Source organism: Mustelus asterias, chromosome 5 (genome assembly GCF_964213995.1).
Source record: "Mustelus asterias chromosome 5, sMusAst1.hap1.1, whole genome shotgun sequence".
Lineage (NCBI taxonomy): Eukaryota > Metazoa > Chordata > Chondrichthyes > Carcharhiniformes > Triakidae > Mustelus > Mustelus asterias.
This window is the reverse complement of record NC_135805.1, coordinates 112,459,738-112,476,810: the sequence shown is the minus strand read 5'-3', so window position 1 is coordinate 112,476,810 and position 17,073 is coordinate 112,459,738. Positions and strand designations below refer to the sequence as shown.

Sequence of the window (17,073 nt, the reverse complement as noted above, 5' to 3'; positions counted from 1 at the left end):
TTTCCTCCCAAAGTCCAAAGATGTGTGGGTTAGGTTGATTGGCCATGCTAAATTGCCCCTTAGTAGCAGGGGGATTAGCAGGGGTAAATACATGCAGTTACAGGGATAAGGCCTGGGTGGAACTGTTGTTAAATCAGGCTTGATGGGCCAAATGGCCTCTTTCTGCAATGTAGGGAATCTGATTCTTTGAAAAGCAAGGTCCCAATATCGAACCCTGGGGAACACCACTACAAACCTTCATCCAGCCTAAAAAATATTCATTGACAGTTATGCGTTGCTTCCTTTATTTAGTTAGTTTAGTATCAATGGTGCTGCTGTCCCTTTATTCCATGAGTTATAACTTTTTTATGATTACGTCTGTAGTGTGACACTGCATTCAGAATGCCTTCTGAAAGTCTATATACACCACATCAACAGCATTACCCTCATCAACCCTTTGTTAGCTACGCAAATTACTCCAAGTTAGTGTTTTAAATCCACTTTATTGGTTTTCAAAAAGACGTAAGAAAGTACAAAACAATACAATGAAGTGGCTAGCAGCTCTCATTCCATCTCCCTCACCCACCACCCAGTACACACACATACATAAACAAGAACTATGCAAATAAAATTAAAAGTCAACAGTAGTTAACTGTTTAAAAAAAAAGAAACAAAAGGATGCCATCTACAATAAAATCTCACAATAGGTCCTCATATATGATGTGTCTAATTTTCTTCAAATAAAAAAAATCATGTCTTCCAACCAGGAAGAAGCAGTGGGGGATTTCCATGTTGATAGAATCTGCCTGCAGGCTATAAGTGAAGTGAGACTGGCCAGTTTGAATGGAACTCCAATTATGGCGATCAAAGGACAAGGCTGCATGACAATGTTTAGAGCTTTAGAGAGAGTATCAAAGAAGGATCAAAATATCAGCCAGCTACGAACATGACCAGAATGTAGGGTATGGTCTGTAGGGCAATGAACGCTTACCACATTTGTTGTTTGTGTTTGAAAGAAACCTACTGATTCTGGCCTTGGTGAAGTGAATTCTGTGCAACACTTAAATTGAATTGAGCTTAACCGAGCACGAGAGGCTGTGGATTTGACCCCAAGATGGGCCTCCTCCCACCAGTCATCCACAAGGTCAAGCTCGAGTTTCCCAGTCATTTCTGATCTTGGGGAGAGGAGCGGATCCAAAAGAGAGCATGAGATTGTACAATCTTGAAATAAAACCTTCATGAGTTTTAAGAGGCAGTGACGAAATCCCTTCTAATAATGAGTTTAGAGATAGTTGAGGAAAGGATGAGCAATGAAAGAAAACAAAACTCGGAGCTTGAAAAGAATGATAAAGACTAAATTGAGGCAGGTTAAATTTGGCTGCAAGTTCATTAAAGCCGGCAAAGGTCCCATCTACAAACAGTCAGTAAAACGTTCGAGTCCCCTCTTCCTCCACAAGACAAATTCTGAGTCAAGTTTGGAAGGCAAGAATATATGGTTATTACAAATAGGGGCTCAGTAGAGGAGTGGTGAGTTTAAAATATTGACTTCTTTCCCCCATATTTTTAAAGTAGAAATCACAAGTGGGTTTGTGTATTTAGCAGGGGATATGGGGATAGTGGGGCAAATTGTTGTGAAGTTGGGTAGAACAATAGATTGTGAGGTCGGAAGTTGGAATTTGATGTTTGTAAGAATGGTAAAATTGAAAAAGGCGAGGGAGGAAAGCATTGCATGGTCCCTTTAAAAGGTTTTTTTTCTGTGCTTAGAGATTTTTTAAAAATGCAAGTACACAGGGAGCCCAAACTGAAACACTTGTATCGAAAGGCCAAGCAGCAGTTTTTACCAAGACATCAAGCTTTTGAATTTCGCCAATCAATTTGAATCAGGTACTTAGACACCAAAAACCTATTAAATTTAAATCTGGTGGTTTTGACAACCTAGAACCAATCCTAATTTGGGAAATATTGATTATGTCATCACAGGTTTAAAAGAAGGGGGCAGTGGGACAAAGGAGAGAACAACTGCCACCTGCCAGAGTTAACAGCTCTCAGCTTTCAGCTCTCAAGAGAGAAAGAATCAGTGGCTCTCATAGCTTCATCTATGTCTTAGAGAAAGCACCATCTTGATAGCAAAGGTACCAAAGAAGAAAGAAGTTCCAGACATGAGAATCAACAGAAAAGCCCAGAATAAACCTGGTTGTAATTTAGAGAGTGACTAAATTCTATTTTTATTAATGAGTGGGAATTGTATTTAATTGAACAGCATACCATTAGAATCTTGTTTTATTCCGGAATAGTTGATGGTTAGAAAGGATATATTCAGTTTGTTAATCATTTAGTTAATTTGCTCACTGTTTAGTTAGTTAAATAAATTGTTGTGTTGATTTTAGAGAGAGTGTCAGAGATTTATTTTTATTTAACCACTAGAAGTTGCTGAAGAGCAGGTCGCACCACTTCTCTCTCACTTTTTACAGATTATAAGGCGAGGTACTCCTTTTTGGGTATTTCCATGTTAGTTCTCAGAGGAGTAATCAACCTCCGCTTTATAACAAAATTAAGTTAGAAAGAGAGGAAGAGTAGCAAGAGTGCGCTTCCATAAGACGCCAGTTTATAATTGGATCATGATACCACATTAAAATCTTTTGAATATTAGCTGCCCAATAATATTACAGTAAGTGAGGTGGTACTTGTCCACCATCCTGTCTTCCTCTCTGAAGTATTGCTCCAGGTGATCAAGGAGTCTTGCCTTTCCAGATAAATATTGATATCAGCTTGTTAACCATAACAAAAAAAATGATTTGGGTAAAAAGATGGGAAGACATTGACAAATAAGGACCTGTGCAGAATGTTCATTCCTATAGATTGAATTCTGCCAGCTGAGGAAACAGGCAAACTATCCCAGTGCTATATATCCACTCAAATCTTGGTGACCAGATTTGTAAAATTTATTTTATGGAGAGATGCAAGAGTGTGTGTCATATTCATACCCAAGTAGCGAAAACCAGCAACAGATCGACAGAACAGCAAAGCTGCTGGGGGGAGGGGGGGGGGGGGGAGGGTTGTTTGGCAATAGAGTTAATGGCGAAACATTTATCTTTGTTGATATTTAATTTATAGCCAGCAAATATGCCTAAGATGTTGAGACTATTCATTTATGTCATCAAAGTAAGCAACAGGATTCGTAATATATAATAGAAGATCATTGGCATCTCAAGATGCACAGTGTTCCACGCTTGCTCAGTGGATACACTTTACCAGTGTTGACAATTTTAAGACTATCAACAAGGTTCTGCTGCCAAAGCAAAGAGCAGTGGAGATAAAGAGCACCCCTGATGGGTTCCTCTGAAGAAGGGGAAGTATTTTGATTGTATAGATTCGGGGTGTTAAAAGAGAGAGAGAGGCTGATATGAGCCACATTCCACAGGGTTTCTTTCTTTTGAATACAAATGAGATGGAAGCTTGAGTCAGTGTTGTGGCAGGGATCCTTGGGACAATTACCAGAACATTTCTAGTGATGAGGGAAAAAGTTGAGTAGAGAAACTTTTATAAAGGTCAATAGGAAAGCTAGCAGGGCCTGGGGCTTTGCCACTTTGCATTAACTTAATACATTTTGTTATCTCATCCAGACGCAAAGGACTGTCTAAATCTCTGCTCATTTCCACATCCACGGCTGGAATGTCCAAATTAGTTAGAAAGTCGGTCATTGCCATGCTATCTGACAGGGGCTCAGCATTGTTATAAAAGTTGCTGTAAAAAGAAGCAAAGCTTGAATTAATATCAGAGGGGTCAGTAATAAGATTCTGGGAGGAGTCGTAGACCTGGGAGAAGCAGACTGGTGTCTGAGTTGGTGGGTCAAAAGGTGGTCAGCTTTGTCCCCATATTCATAAAACATCCCTCTTGATGCTCAGCTTTATTTGTGGAGACTAAGTCAAATTGAGTCTGAAGTTTTCCTCTGACTGTATATGACTCAGGATCAGGGTGTAACGGATATTGATGGTCTATTTCTAAAATTGAGTCCACCAACTTTTGTTTTAATGTTCTTTGTTTGATAATATATACATTGTAAGAAATTATGTTTCCCTGGAGACACGCTTTAAGTGTCTCCCATAATACTAATGTGGTGGAATCAGATTTATTTGTCCTGATTTTAAAACATCTAAATTGGTGAATATACATTTATAAAAACCTTTGTCAGATAGTAAGGTTGTGCTAAATCTCCATGGAGAGAAGAGCTTTGGAAGCAGGGTAGGAGGATTAGTGGGATAAATACCTGGGGTTATGAGATAGGACCTGAGTAAGATGCTTTGTCAGAGAGTTGGTGCAGACTCGATGGGCCGAATGGCCACCTCCTGCATTGTTGGGATTCTATGATTCTAAACCGCATAAATCTCATTGGACAATATTATCAAATTGCAGGAACTTGCCTCTGGTCTTTAGACAGCATCGATTCCCTGTCACCCGGCAACAAGCAGTTTTGATATATCTTCAATGATTTCTAACTACAACGATGTTGCCATGGCATAAGTAAGATTTTTAACAACACCAGGTTAAAGTCCAACAGGTTTATTTGGTAACAAATGCCAAATTTGCTACCAAATAAACCTGTTGGACTTTAACCTGGTGTTGTTAAAAATCTTACTGTATTTACCCCAGTCCAATGCTGGCATCTCCACATCATGCCATGGCATAAAACAGACTGCTGGTACATAAACAAGACAATTGCGACGAATGTTGACAAAACATAGGAACCGAGTGTGATGCATCCATGGATAATGAAAGAAGTGAGAATGGAAATGGCAGGGGAACAAGCCATAATCTTCCAGTCTTCTCCAGACTTGGGAAGTGCCAGAGGACTGGAGATTTGCAAATGTTATGTCCTTGCTCCACAATTACAGCTCCAGCAATTACAGGCCAGTCAGTTTAACATCAATAGGGGGCAAGCTTCTAGAAGCAATTATTTGGGATGGAATTAACCGTCACGTAGAAAAAATTGGTTTGATTAAGAGCCAGCATGGATATATAAAGGGAAAATTGTGTTTAACTTGCTGGGGGACTTCTGGCTGAGCAATGCAGAGGAAGCACATGAGATGTTTCTCCTGAAAATACTTTTACAAAGTAATTTTCACTACACTGCTATATTTTTTTTATTTATTACTGCAAAAGCTAACTTAAACACTCAGCACCAAGTCTACTTAAGCATGTCTAAGACTTTAAAGCATACAGCGGGATGCCTGCCGAGATGGCTTCAGCTAAGATGGCAACTAGCTCTCCCGCGCCTCTGATAGCTGAAACTCTGAGTAAAATTCTTGTTACTGAGCTCAACAAATCCCGACAAGTTTGGCTCTGGAACGAAAAATACATTAGGAGATAAACTGGGTCCAATTTGGTTCTTCCTTGACACCATTTTTCCAGCTGTGGATTCTCCCGCCAATACCCTGGCCAATATTGGGCCAGCCTCTCGGATCACAGTAATAGGATCTGTCCACTAGAGTTCCAGCGGATGCAGCCATTAAACAGTGTGTCACTGCAGGCCAAAATCAATTACTTGCAAAATTGGTCAAGATGACAAATCCTACACTTTGGATACCAGAGCAATTTGTGTCAATTTTATTCAAAGAGAGGAGACTTTCCCCTAACCTCTGGAGCGAGACAGAGCCCTTCAGCCCAAAGCTTGCCTGCGTGATCTCACGTGAGCCATGTACGGTTCCATTGCTACAAGGAGAAGGAGTTAATTTTTCAGTGGGCAAAGGAACATCACGATTTCACTTATCAAGGCCACTTGGTCAAGATTTACAGGGGCATGAGTGCAGATCTGGGACGTTTTTTACACAGAGGGTGGTGGGGGCCTGGAATGCGCTGCCAAGTAGGGTGGTGGAGGCAGGCACGCTGACATCGTTTAAGACTTACCTGGATAGTCACATGAGCAGCCTGGGAATGGAGGGATACAAACGATTGGTCTAGTTGGACCAAGGAGCGGCACAGGCTTGGAGGGCCGAAGGGCCTGTTTCCTGTGCTGTACTGTTCTTTGTTCTTTGAAGTGAGCAGTATCTAACATCAAGTCCATGCTGTACAAGAAAGGGGTAAGCTTTGGGTTGATTCACCTTGCCTGTTTCCGCATCACACCTGAAGGGAGAAGATCACTTCTCTGACACACAGGAGGCAGATTCTTCCCTTCAGTGGCACATACTAAATTCTTGACTGACTGAACATAGTGACCAATGGAGGCGTTCAAACACAAGATGACACAAAACAACACCAAAAACTTTTATTCTCATGGATAGCTCAGCAAGTAACATTGCCAATTCACCTAGCCTGCACACCTTCATTTTTGATTTGATTTATTATTGTCACATGTATTGGCATACAGTGAAAAGTATTGTTTCTTGTGCGCTGTACAGACAAAGCATACCGTTCATAGAGAAGGAAGGGAGAGAGTGCAAAATGTAGTGTTACAGTCATAGCTACGGTGTAGAGAAAGATAAACTTAATGCAAGGTAGGTCCATTCAAAAGTCTGATGGCAGCAGGGAAGAAGCTGTTCTTGCGTCGGTTGGTACGTGACCTCAGACGTTTATATCTTTTTCCCAACGGAAGGTGGAAGAGAGAATGTCCGGGGTGTGTGGAGCCCTTAATTATGCTGACTGCTTTTCTGAGGCAGCGGGAAGTGTAGACAGAGTCAATGGGTAGGAGACTGGTTTGAGTGATGGACTGAGCTTTGTTCACGACCCTTAATTGTTTAATTGTTAATTATTGTTTTATCCAATATTAAAACATTGTCCAAGCTGGCTGGTAATCAGCTAAACTATTTAAAGGTTTTGTCTCAGTAACAAAATGTTGCACTACCATCCAAATTTACAATGGGAAGGTGATGACTTTAGCCAACTTGACACCGTTTTTCCTCCCTCCCTCCTTCTTTCTGCCTTTCCTGCAGGATGGATCCTATAGAGCTCTTGGCCTACTTCAGGCATTCTGTCCCTATGAAGACAAATGGAACTCTCACAAGCTGAGCAGTAGCATGAGTTCCATAAAGATCCAAGTGAATGTCGTAGATCTGCATTAGAGAAAACCTTTTTACCCCTAGAGCAATGATTACCTTCCTGAAAGAAATTATTTTTTCCTGGGCGGGAGGTGACGAGGTTTCTAGTTCCCAGACATCTGAAGCACATCACAGGATTGGTGTGGCACCATTCCAGTTTTGCTGCTGTCCCTGTGTCCTGACGAGCACAGGCCAACCTTCCCCATTACGGTAATGATTTGATTACGAAAGTATCAGTGATTTGGGATAGGGTCTACACCCATGTTTTTATGTGGATGGGATCCCACTCAATGATATTTCAGCTCCCCATCCATGGATGTCCCACATTCTATGCTCAAGAATTCTATTTGTCTGGCTGTCCCTCTCTCTCATAATTTGAGTAAATCAAGATATTCCGACTCCCATGTCAATTGCAATTATTGTTGCTCAGGTGTTTCTTTGTGTATTGCAACTTCTATCAACAGTGCAGAATTTTGTCCTGGTTTTAGTTTGGCTGTTGCTCATTATACTAAGGGAATATAACAGGCATCTTAAACCCAAACAATGAATAACCCTCTTCGTTGGGCATAGAAATTCAACATTCCCCCAGGTCAGAGACCCATTACATCCAATTTCCACCCCATTGCACTGCGCTCCCATTACCTGGGTCATTCACATTTGATGTAGGCCCTTTGCAAGCTATGTAAAAAGGTGAAGGGAAGGTGTTCCCAGCCAAGCAGCCAACTCTTTTTCTTGGCTTATGTTGTAGCTTCTGGCTGGGCCCCCATAACGCAGGTGAGTCGGGGTTCGGGGAGGCAAAGGTCAGCAAGTGCAATCTGCTTATAAGTGGGCAAACCAGTAGACTCTAAATTTCATCCTTTGATTGTACTCATTTTGATCTCAACCAGTACAGCATCGGTGTACCTGGACATGTGAAGGGGCTGGGAGACAATGGGCCAACATTCGTACCGATAATCACTGTATGATCAATTCTGGAAATTGTCATGTGAATGTGTGTTAGGTGAGCACAGTACCATTATGAAAAGCTCCATTATCAAACAGCCTATATTAAATATTAAAACTATACAGATTGTCTGGATTCAGGTGTGAAGAATGACACTCAGTAAAGTGCTGCCAATATCTGTACTCTCGGCACTATCACAGCCTAATGAGGCTAACCACATTCGGAGGGTAAGGGAGAAAACTGGGGTAAATTCAATTCCAAATCATGTGAATTGGAAAAGTGGGAATGAACAACGGTTGTGTTTTATTAGCAAGATTGTAAAATGATTATAACATATGTGATGTTTTACAAACAAAATCACTTTTGTTTTACAGACGAAGACTGGGATAGCACGTCTTTTTGATGAGGAGTCTGAGAATGCCTATGACATCCGATTAAAGCTATCAAAAGATGTTATAACAATTCAAAAGCAAGATGTTATTTGTGTCAGTGGAAGTGACTCTGATTCAAATGTAAGTAGTTTTATTTTGATGCCAAATGCTTTGAAGCTATATGTGTTCTCAAATGAACTAAATATGGGGAAATAAAGACTGTAACAATTGTTTAAGTACGAGCCTTCCCTCCAGACTGATGGCATATATTTCCCTCGACCTGCTGTCTGAAAGGCCCAATATGAAATTAGTTCAAGCAATATCAATCCAACTTCCAGTGAGCATTGACCAGTGTTAATCAGCACTAAATTTTGACCAAACAAAGAATAGCTGCAGTACAAAATGTGCAGGTTAGGTTGATGGGCCATGCTAAATTGACCTAATGTCAGGGGGATTAGCAGGATAAATGTGTAGGGCTATGGGAATAAGGCCTGGGCGGGATTGTGGTTGGTACAGACTCAATGGGCCGAATGGCCTCCTGTATTGTAGGGATTCTATGATCTCCTAAGAGTAAGGAAATTGTCACACTGATGACTGGTGCAATAGATGTTGCTTTTCTGAGCTGTGAGGTAGAGGAGTGAAAACTTTACTCAGTGCATATCCAGCTAGACCTGACCTGGAATTGCTGGGTGCTCGTAATAGATGTCTGAAATTCAATAAATTCCACTTTCCACCACTCTCGTGTTGAAAGCAAAAAAGAACATTAATTATGTGCTAAAACATTATCTGCTCCCTGAATGTATAATTGAGTACATCTTCTTTCTTGGTATTAATAATATTAAGAATCGAGGAAACTGATCAATGTTATATTCATTGGATAAAAGTACCTAGTGATCACAGACCTAATTAATATAATGGAAAATAAACAATTCAAATTGAAATGTGTGAGAGTGATGAGTTGACATGTGAGGCAGATATTCTCTGTTCATTATTTGTAGCAGTGTTGCTATCATGCACAATAGATTTAGAGTTTCACCACAAGTGCTGAACTGATGAAATTTCCCCTTCCGGGAGCCTATTTAAAGCAAATAAATGATCTCGCAAAGAGAGCAATCAGTTATCGTTAAAGTTGCACCAGAATTGATAGAATGTTTAATTCTTGATTAAATAATGTGTCACGCAGGCTAGATCATGTAAGCAATTGGCCAACTCTGTTTGGTCAGTGCTTGGTGAGATCACTGCTGGACTTCCACCTTTAAGGAAGAAGCTCTGACACTGCCTGAATGGGCAGCCTTGTGCTAATCCATCATAGACTGATATTGATGACACTTCTGTTTTGTTTATGAAGCATCCTTTTGGCTGAACGACAATGGAGAGTCGTGCTGAGAATTAATGGAGGAAAAAATAGACTAGGAGCTCACACAAGTCCTCTGGTGCTGCTAATGATGAGAACTAATAACTGTAGCTAAAGATTAGTGTCCTTGTCATGTGAGAGTAAAATGAATAAGTGCAGAAGGAAAGGAAGGAGAAAGAGGATTCACCTTTGATTAAGCCAATTAATCAAGCTGGTTGAATTCTATCTCTGAAACTTGGGAAGTTTGAAGCCCTGTAGGTTGTTTTTTAAGGCAGTATTTCTTGGTAAGCTTTCCTTGCTCTGTAATTTGGACAGCTGTGCCTAAGATAAATGTGGCACTAACGAAGCTGATTTATGTTCCAGTGAACAGCTGGAAATGCCAATAGCGGAGAGGGAGGCTAGTGAGATGTCTGTATTCCACAGTGCAGGGTAGATCTCACTTTAGTTGCTACTGACTTAAGTGAAGAGTCTTTCAGTGGCCTGGAGCCCTCTGTCTTCAGCTAACTTTCGTGAAAGCACAGACTGAGAACAAAACAATGTTCCGCTTTATTTTTTCGCTGACCTTTTTGTCTCAAATTAGTGTGAAAAATATAACCCCTACCATTAAAGAAGTCCGAGATTGGCATGTTATGTCTTAGAATAGTGCCATGTAAATTTGAAGAAAATCTAACTGACAAAACCAATGGAGGAACTTGTGGCATAATTGCAGAAAATGAACTGTTCTGAGTCTATTGGACCAACCAAACTATTACAACTTCATTTAATTGTGCAATTAATAGATTTCTTTCCTGGTTTAGCTTAAATGAGCATAATCATCACAATATCTGTGGTCATTATTTTTTTCTGAGAAGTGTTGGCAGCTCATGCAGATTATGCACATTCATTATTTGAGGTCACAGTCGTCTGCTTGTATATTATAGTAAGAAGTCTCACAACACCAGGTTAAAGTCCAACAGGTTTATTTGGTAGCAAATACCATAAGCTTTCGGAGCACAGCTCCTTCGTCAGATGGGGTGGATATCTGTTCTCCAACAGTGCACAGACACAGAAATCAAGTTACAGAATACTAATTAGAATGCAAATCTCTACAGCCAGCCAGGTCTTAAAGATACAGACAACGTGGGTGGAGGGAGCATTCAACACAGGTTAAAGAGATGTGTATTGTCTCCAGACAGAACAGCTAGTGAGATTCTGCAAGATCGGGGGAAAGCTGTGGGGGTTACTGATAATGTGACATAAATCCAACATCCCGGTTTAGGCCGTCCTCATGTGTGCGGAACTTGGCTATCAGTTTCTGCTCAGCGACTCTGCGCTGTCGTGTGTCGTGAAGGCCGCCTTGGAGAACGCTTACCTGAAGATCCAAGGTTGAATGCCCGTGACTGCTGAAGTGTTCCCCCACAGGAAGAGAACAGTCTTGCCTGGTGATTGTCGAGCGGTGTTCATTCATCCGTTGTCGTAGCGTCTGCATGATTTCCCCAATGTACCATGCCTCGGGACATCCTTTCCTGCCGCGTATCAGGTAGACAACGTTGGCCGAGTTGCAAGAGTAGGTACCGTGTACCTGGTAGATGGTGTTCTCACGTGAGATGATGGCATCCGTGTCGATGATCCGGCACGTCTTGCAGAATCTCACTAGCTGTTCTGTCTGGAGACAATACACATCTCTTTAACCTGTGTTGAATGCTCCCTCCCCCCACATTGTCTGTACCTTTAAGACCTGGCTGGCTGTAGAGATTTGCATTCTAATTAGTATTCTGTAACTTGATTTCTGTGTCTGTGCACTGTTGGAGAACAGATATCCACTCCATCTGACAAAGGAGCTGTGCTCTGAAAGTTTATGGTATTTGCTACCAAATAAACCTGTTGGACTCTAACCTGGTGTTGTGAGACTTCTTACTGTGCTTACCCCAGTCCAACGCCGGCATCTCCACATCATGTATATTATAGGCCATACCATTGGAGCGGTAATCACAGTCAGATTGCCACTTCAATCCTATTCCCTTCTACTAAAATGCAGCCATACCTTTCTCACCTGACCTTCCAACTTGAACCGGGTGAGAACAGTGCAGCGCAATGTCCAGGAAACCAGGGAGTCAGACGACAGGAAGACATGCCTCCTTTCTCATGGTAGTAGCTGGCATAAAGCAGGTATGTATAAAGGTCCAGCTACTTGAGAAGCCAAGGGGAAGGTCAGTTAAAAGGATAGGGTCAGCATGGGTGGGGAGGGGTGTAGGAAATTCATGGGGTGGGGGGTAGGATGGTCAGTGGAAAGGGCATTGTGTGGGCGTTGGGGGTGTGGATGTTTGGATGATCGGGAATTAGCCAGTGAGGGTAGTCAATGGGGTGGGGGCTTCTGTGTCTTAGGAGTCAGGGTGTAGTTGGGATTGTGGAAATCTGGTGGGGTGAGGGATAGTGGGGCAGATGGGGGAATTCTCAGGGTGGGTTGTGGTGGTTGGGAAGGCAACTGGGGGTTGGGGGCGCAGTGGGGTGGTTAGGGTAGTCAAATGCAATTCAGGGGCTAAAAGGTTATTCAGGGTGGTGGGGGATTATCAAGAGGGTTGAGGAGGGTAGTTGGGGGGATGGTGGGAGTAGTTGAGAATGGGAGAGGTGGTCCAGAGGGTACTATGAGGGTTGAAGGAACACGGGGATTGAGGGGTAGTTGGATAATTGCCCAACTGAAGTTTGAATTTCCAGTAATATTTCCATTGTAACGGCCGGGATGGAAGGTGTGTGCAGTTTGACTAGCCCCACTATTCCCCAGGTAAAGCATCATTACTTTAAAATTCACTCTTACAAATAGCAAATTATTTACCTTTGCTGCTATTAGACCCAAAATAAGAGAAACTTTAACTAAGCTTCGTTCAATAAACTCTGATTTATTATTAAAAAAAACTTTTTAAAAAAGTTGCCATAACTGGTTAACGGACAATTGTACTCTGGAAGTATAACTATCTATCCCTTTTTATGAATACTCAGTGTGCACACATGCACGTATATTTGTGTGCCCAGGCACAGGCACGCAAATACAAACATGCGCACACACACGCAAAGGCAACAGTCAGATGGAGGTTGCTACAGAAATTGACTTTGGTGAGTAGGCTTTATAAAATAAAGGATAAAGTTTGCAAGTTTTGATGCTGTCGCTCTGGAGTTCCTTCTTGTGAAGACGAGCCACTGGTAACAGTAGATGTCTGGAGGTTCTTTCCAATGGAGTTTCAGAGCTGGATCAATTTTTCCTGCTTTTGCAGGTTTCCAAATGCAGACAAGTTATAAATCAAATAAGGATTCCATGGCTGCATAGAAATCATAGAAACCCTACAGTGCAGAAGGAGGCCATTCGGCCCATCGAGTCTGCACCGACCACAATCCCACCCAGGCCCTACCCCCACATATTTTACCCACTAATCTCTCTAACCTACACATCTCTGGACTCTAAGGGGCAATTTTTTAACCTGGCCAATCAACCTAACCCACACATCTTTGGACTGTGGGAGGAAACCGGAGCACCCGGAGGAATTCCACGCAGACACGAGGAGAATGTGCAAACTCCACACAGACAGTGACCCGAGCCGGGAATCGAACCCGGAACCCTGGAGCTGTGAAGCAGCAGTGCTAACCACTGTGCTACCGTGCCGTGCAGGTTGATAACAATACATCTAATTTCAGATTCTGAGCTTAAATCTCATCCTGTCAAGCGATTTCCAGTAAACCATCAAGCCTTTCCCTTTAAGCCAATTTTTTCCACAATAATTAAAACAATTGTAATGAAAACAAGCAAACATCTCTCTCCCTCGCCCCACCCCTCAAGAGCCATGGTGATCAGAGAGCTGAAATCAGGTGATTTCCCAGAAAAGGCATGCTTGTTGACAGCCCATGGTGAACTTGTGATCTTGTTTTTAAAAAAATCCAAGTGTCCAAATAATGCAATGTTCTTCCAAACTTTAAATAGAAAATACAGTTTGTGAAGATATGGTTTTCCCAACAGCCTGCAATCCTCATGTGTAGACCTCCTGGGGCAGGGGAGAGGTCTTTTTAGTTACCTCCTGAGTATGATGCACTGGGGAGCACAAGTATTGGATCGATGTGAATCTACTGCTGAGAACAATAGACAGGAATTGAAGTTCTGGCATTTTAGGGTAATGCCGCTGCAGTCAAGCTATTCTCAACTGCTAAAATAATTGATGCCGTGAATCTTTAAAAAATAGTTCTCATCAAATCCTAAAAAGAGTTTAACAGAAGATTAGATTTCAAGAAGGCAAGTGGGTGTACCAGTTGCAGGAACTGTTCTTGTTTCAATTCGTCTTTGGTTTAAGCCAACTAATTTATTTTAATTCCCTTTCCTCATCGACTTTAGCAGTGGGGGAGAGTTTCTCCAGCATTGGAACCTGCTTCGGTCCAACACCAGCTTAATCCTCATTTTTCATCTGCCTCCCTTTTGCAAAGTTCAGATGGAGTGGTGGACACGAAAGCAACACAGAAGCAGTTTATTGTGACACAAGTTAATCTGACTAATCACCAGTATTGATTACGATAGTTAATTCTCCTGCCACTCAAATTGTTTTATTCATTCACAGGGATTGCTGGTTAGGCAAGAATTTATTGCTAATTCCTTGTTGTCTGAGAAACTGATGGTGGGGGTTTCTTCTTTTTAAATTGCTGCATATGGTGGACATATTCTTTGTGAAGGGTTTTGATCCAATGAGTGACCTTCTCGGCCACACAAGAAGCTCATCAACTGGGAAAGGACACTTTGTTTTATACAATGTGTTATGGTCATTTCTTTGATATTGACGCTGGTTTTTTTCCAGATAATTTTAAGCTGAATTCAAATTCTCAAACCACTGATATGATTTGAACTACTGTTCTCTGTATTATCAGTCCCATAACATAAGCATGACAGTATGGTGCCTGTATTTAACATGAGTGTTGCAGTTTGCAAGGAGTTACTACTTTGAAGAGAGTGATTATATGGCTCAATGATAGAGTTTCCACTGTCGCAACAAAAGGTTGTGGTCAGCACCTCACTCTTAAGGCACTTGACTATATATACTATAGGCTGAATAATCAGTGCATAGCTGAAGCAATACTAAAGGTGTGTCTTCTTTCAAGTGAGACATTTAGTTTAGTTCAGACCAGCCAGATTAGATTTTGCCAATAAAGACCTATTTGAATGATGATACGCAATTTCATCCTCCTTGATCCTCCACAAATTGAAATTAATGATTGCTATTGAAGATGCAGACAATCATTGAGCACTTTTTAGCAGGAGGAGAGTTCAATGTCCAAGACCATCTCATCTTTCAATTTGAAGAGACTGACGGGCCAAGAGTGTTTATGAACTCCAACATTCCTTCCATAAGGTATTTGGACCTCATGCCACTATTTTGAAGGCTAAACCTCATCAATTTAGAGCTGGCAAGTGGAAAACAAGCATTCGGGGCAACCCGCTGATTTCAACCTGCCACAGCTTGCAGGCCTAAATAAAGGCAGATTGCTGGGTGGGGTGGTCTACTTCGAGAGGGGAGAGAGTGTCAGCGCAGGCAAGTAAATTGTTAATTCAGGAACCCTGGGCTGCCTGGCCACAAATTTTGTAGACCCAGCAAAATGGTGATTGCAGGAAAGGGACAGTACATATTTTCCTGCAATTTTCAGGGAGCTACCATCTAATTTCTACCATCCCAGGCAGGAAGCTTCAGAATATCCCTCTTTGATTCACTTCACAATTTTTGAGGAGTAATTCTTATTTTTTTTTGCTAATGATGCTGTATTTTGTAATCGGGCAAAACTGATGAGACTACTCCAGATTATTACATCAAAACAGTTAAACATCACGAGTAAGATTGCCTTATTTTCCACAATGCCATACTATTGGCTCTGTCCTGACAGACTTAAAAGTGTCAACATTATTGCTCAATGCACAAGGAGAATTGAATGTGTGAAGAAGAGACGATCGTGAATGGGAAGGAAAATGAGAAAATAGTCGAACAGCTGTATCTTTTACTTTTTTACTGAAGTAAAACCTCCAAAGATGCTTTTAGAGAGGGATATGAATATAAACTGAATAGGAATCGGACAAGAGATTAGGGAGGCTTTCAGTGATCAAAGGGTTTATCAGGCAGGTCAATGTAAATTACTCTTATTACAAAATCGACAGATGTTAGATTTTATAGAAAAGGAGAACAAAGGATGATTGAGACTGGTGGAGAATGAAACTTCTGAGAGACAGATATTAAAGCTCAAATGCTTCCCAGTGAATTTGATAAGGGAAAAAGCTGTGTCACTGCCAAATGTGACATAATTTCTCAAAACATGAAAGCAATATTTTCTGTATTTAGAATAATTACAGTCTTGTAATTAGTTTGATATTTATTCATTGCTGCTGCTTCAATTTGTTCACTCATTAATATGCTATCTGCAGCTTTAGAAAAGTGTTATTGGCCAGAAAGCATACATGGGAATTGCTTCAAACAGTAATATTCTTATTTTGAACATCTTTCAAGATTATTTGAATTCAAATTCAACTAAGAAAGAAAAAATATGGAATTAAAAGCTAGACTCATTAATTATGTCTTTGGGAAAAGATTAGAGTCCAGCATAAAGGATGCTATAGCAGATCATTTAGAAACACATAATCAATGGAGAGGTGATGGCCTCGTGGTATTATCGCTAGGCTATTAATCCAGAAACTTAGCTATGTTCTGGGGACTCGGGTTCAAATCCCGCCACGGCAGATGGTGGAATTTGAATTCAATAACACAAATCTGGAATCAAGAATCTACTGATGGCCATGAAACAATTGTTGATTGTCAGAAAAATCCATCTGGTTCACTAATGTCCTTTAGGAAAGGAAGTCTGGCCTCCATGTGATGGGCAATAAGTACTGGCCAGCCAGCAACACCCATGTCCCACGAGTGAATAGAAAAAAAATCAAGCACAATCAGCATGGCTTCAAGGAGGAGAAATCAGGCCTGACAAATTTATTCGAATACTTTGTAGGGGAAATGAGCAGGATAGATAAAGGAGAACCAATTGAACCAGTATACTTGAATTTCCAGAAAAAAATTGATAAGGTACTGCACAAAAGACAACTTGATAAGATAAGAGCCCATGGTGTTGGGTAGTATATTAGATGGATAGAGGATTGGCTAACTGATAGATGTGGAGATGCCGGCTTTGGACTGGAGTAAACACAGTAAGAAGTTTAACAACACCAGGTTAAAGTCCAACAGGTTAATCTGGTAGCAAAAGCCACTAGCTTTCCTAATAAATAAAGCTAGTGGCATTTGCTACCAAATAAACCTGTTGGACTTTAACCTGGTGTTGTTAGACTTCTAACTGATAGATGACAGAGTTAGGCATTTTCAAAATGGTAACCTGTAACTAGTGGGTGCCAAA

At 41.2% G+C, this 17,073-nt stretch overlaps 1 protein-coding gene across 1 annotated transcript in view; it reads left to right on the top strand.

Moving 5' to 3' along the window:
- Window positions 1–8,027: 8,027 nt before the first annotated feature.
- sntg2 (syntrophin, gamma 2) overlaps window positions 8,028–17,073 on the top strand; it is a 240,135-nt gene continuing 231,089 nt past the window's right edge. Inside the window, exons 1-2 of the mRNA XM_078213586.1 lie at window positions 8,028–8,093; window positions 8,328–8,465. Coding sequence (XP_078069712.1) covers window positions 8,028–8,093; window positions 8,328–8,465 — 204 coding nt within the window. The remainder of the gene's footprint in view (window positions 8,094–8,327; window positions 8,466–17,073) is intronic.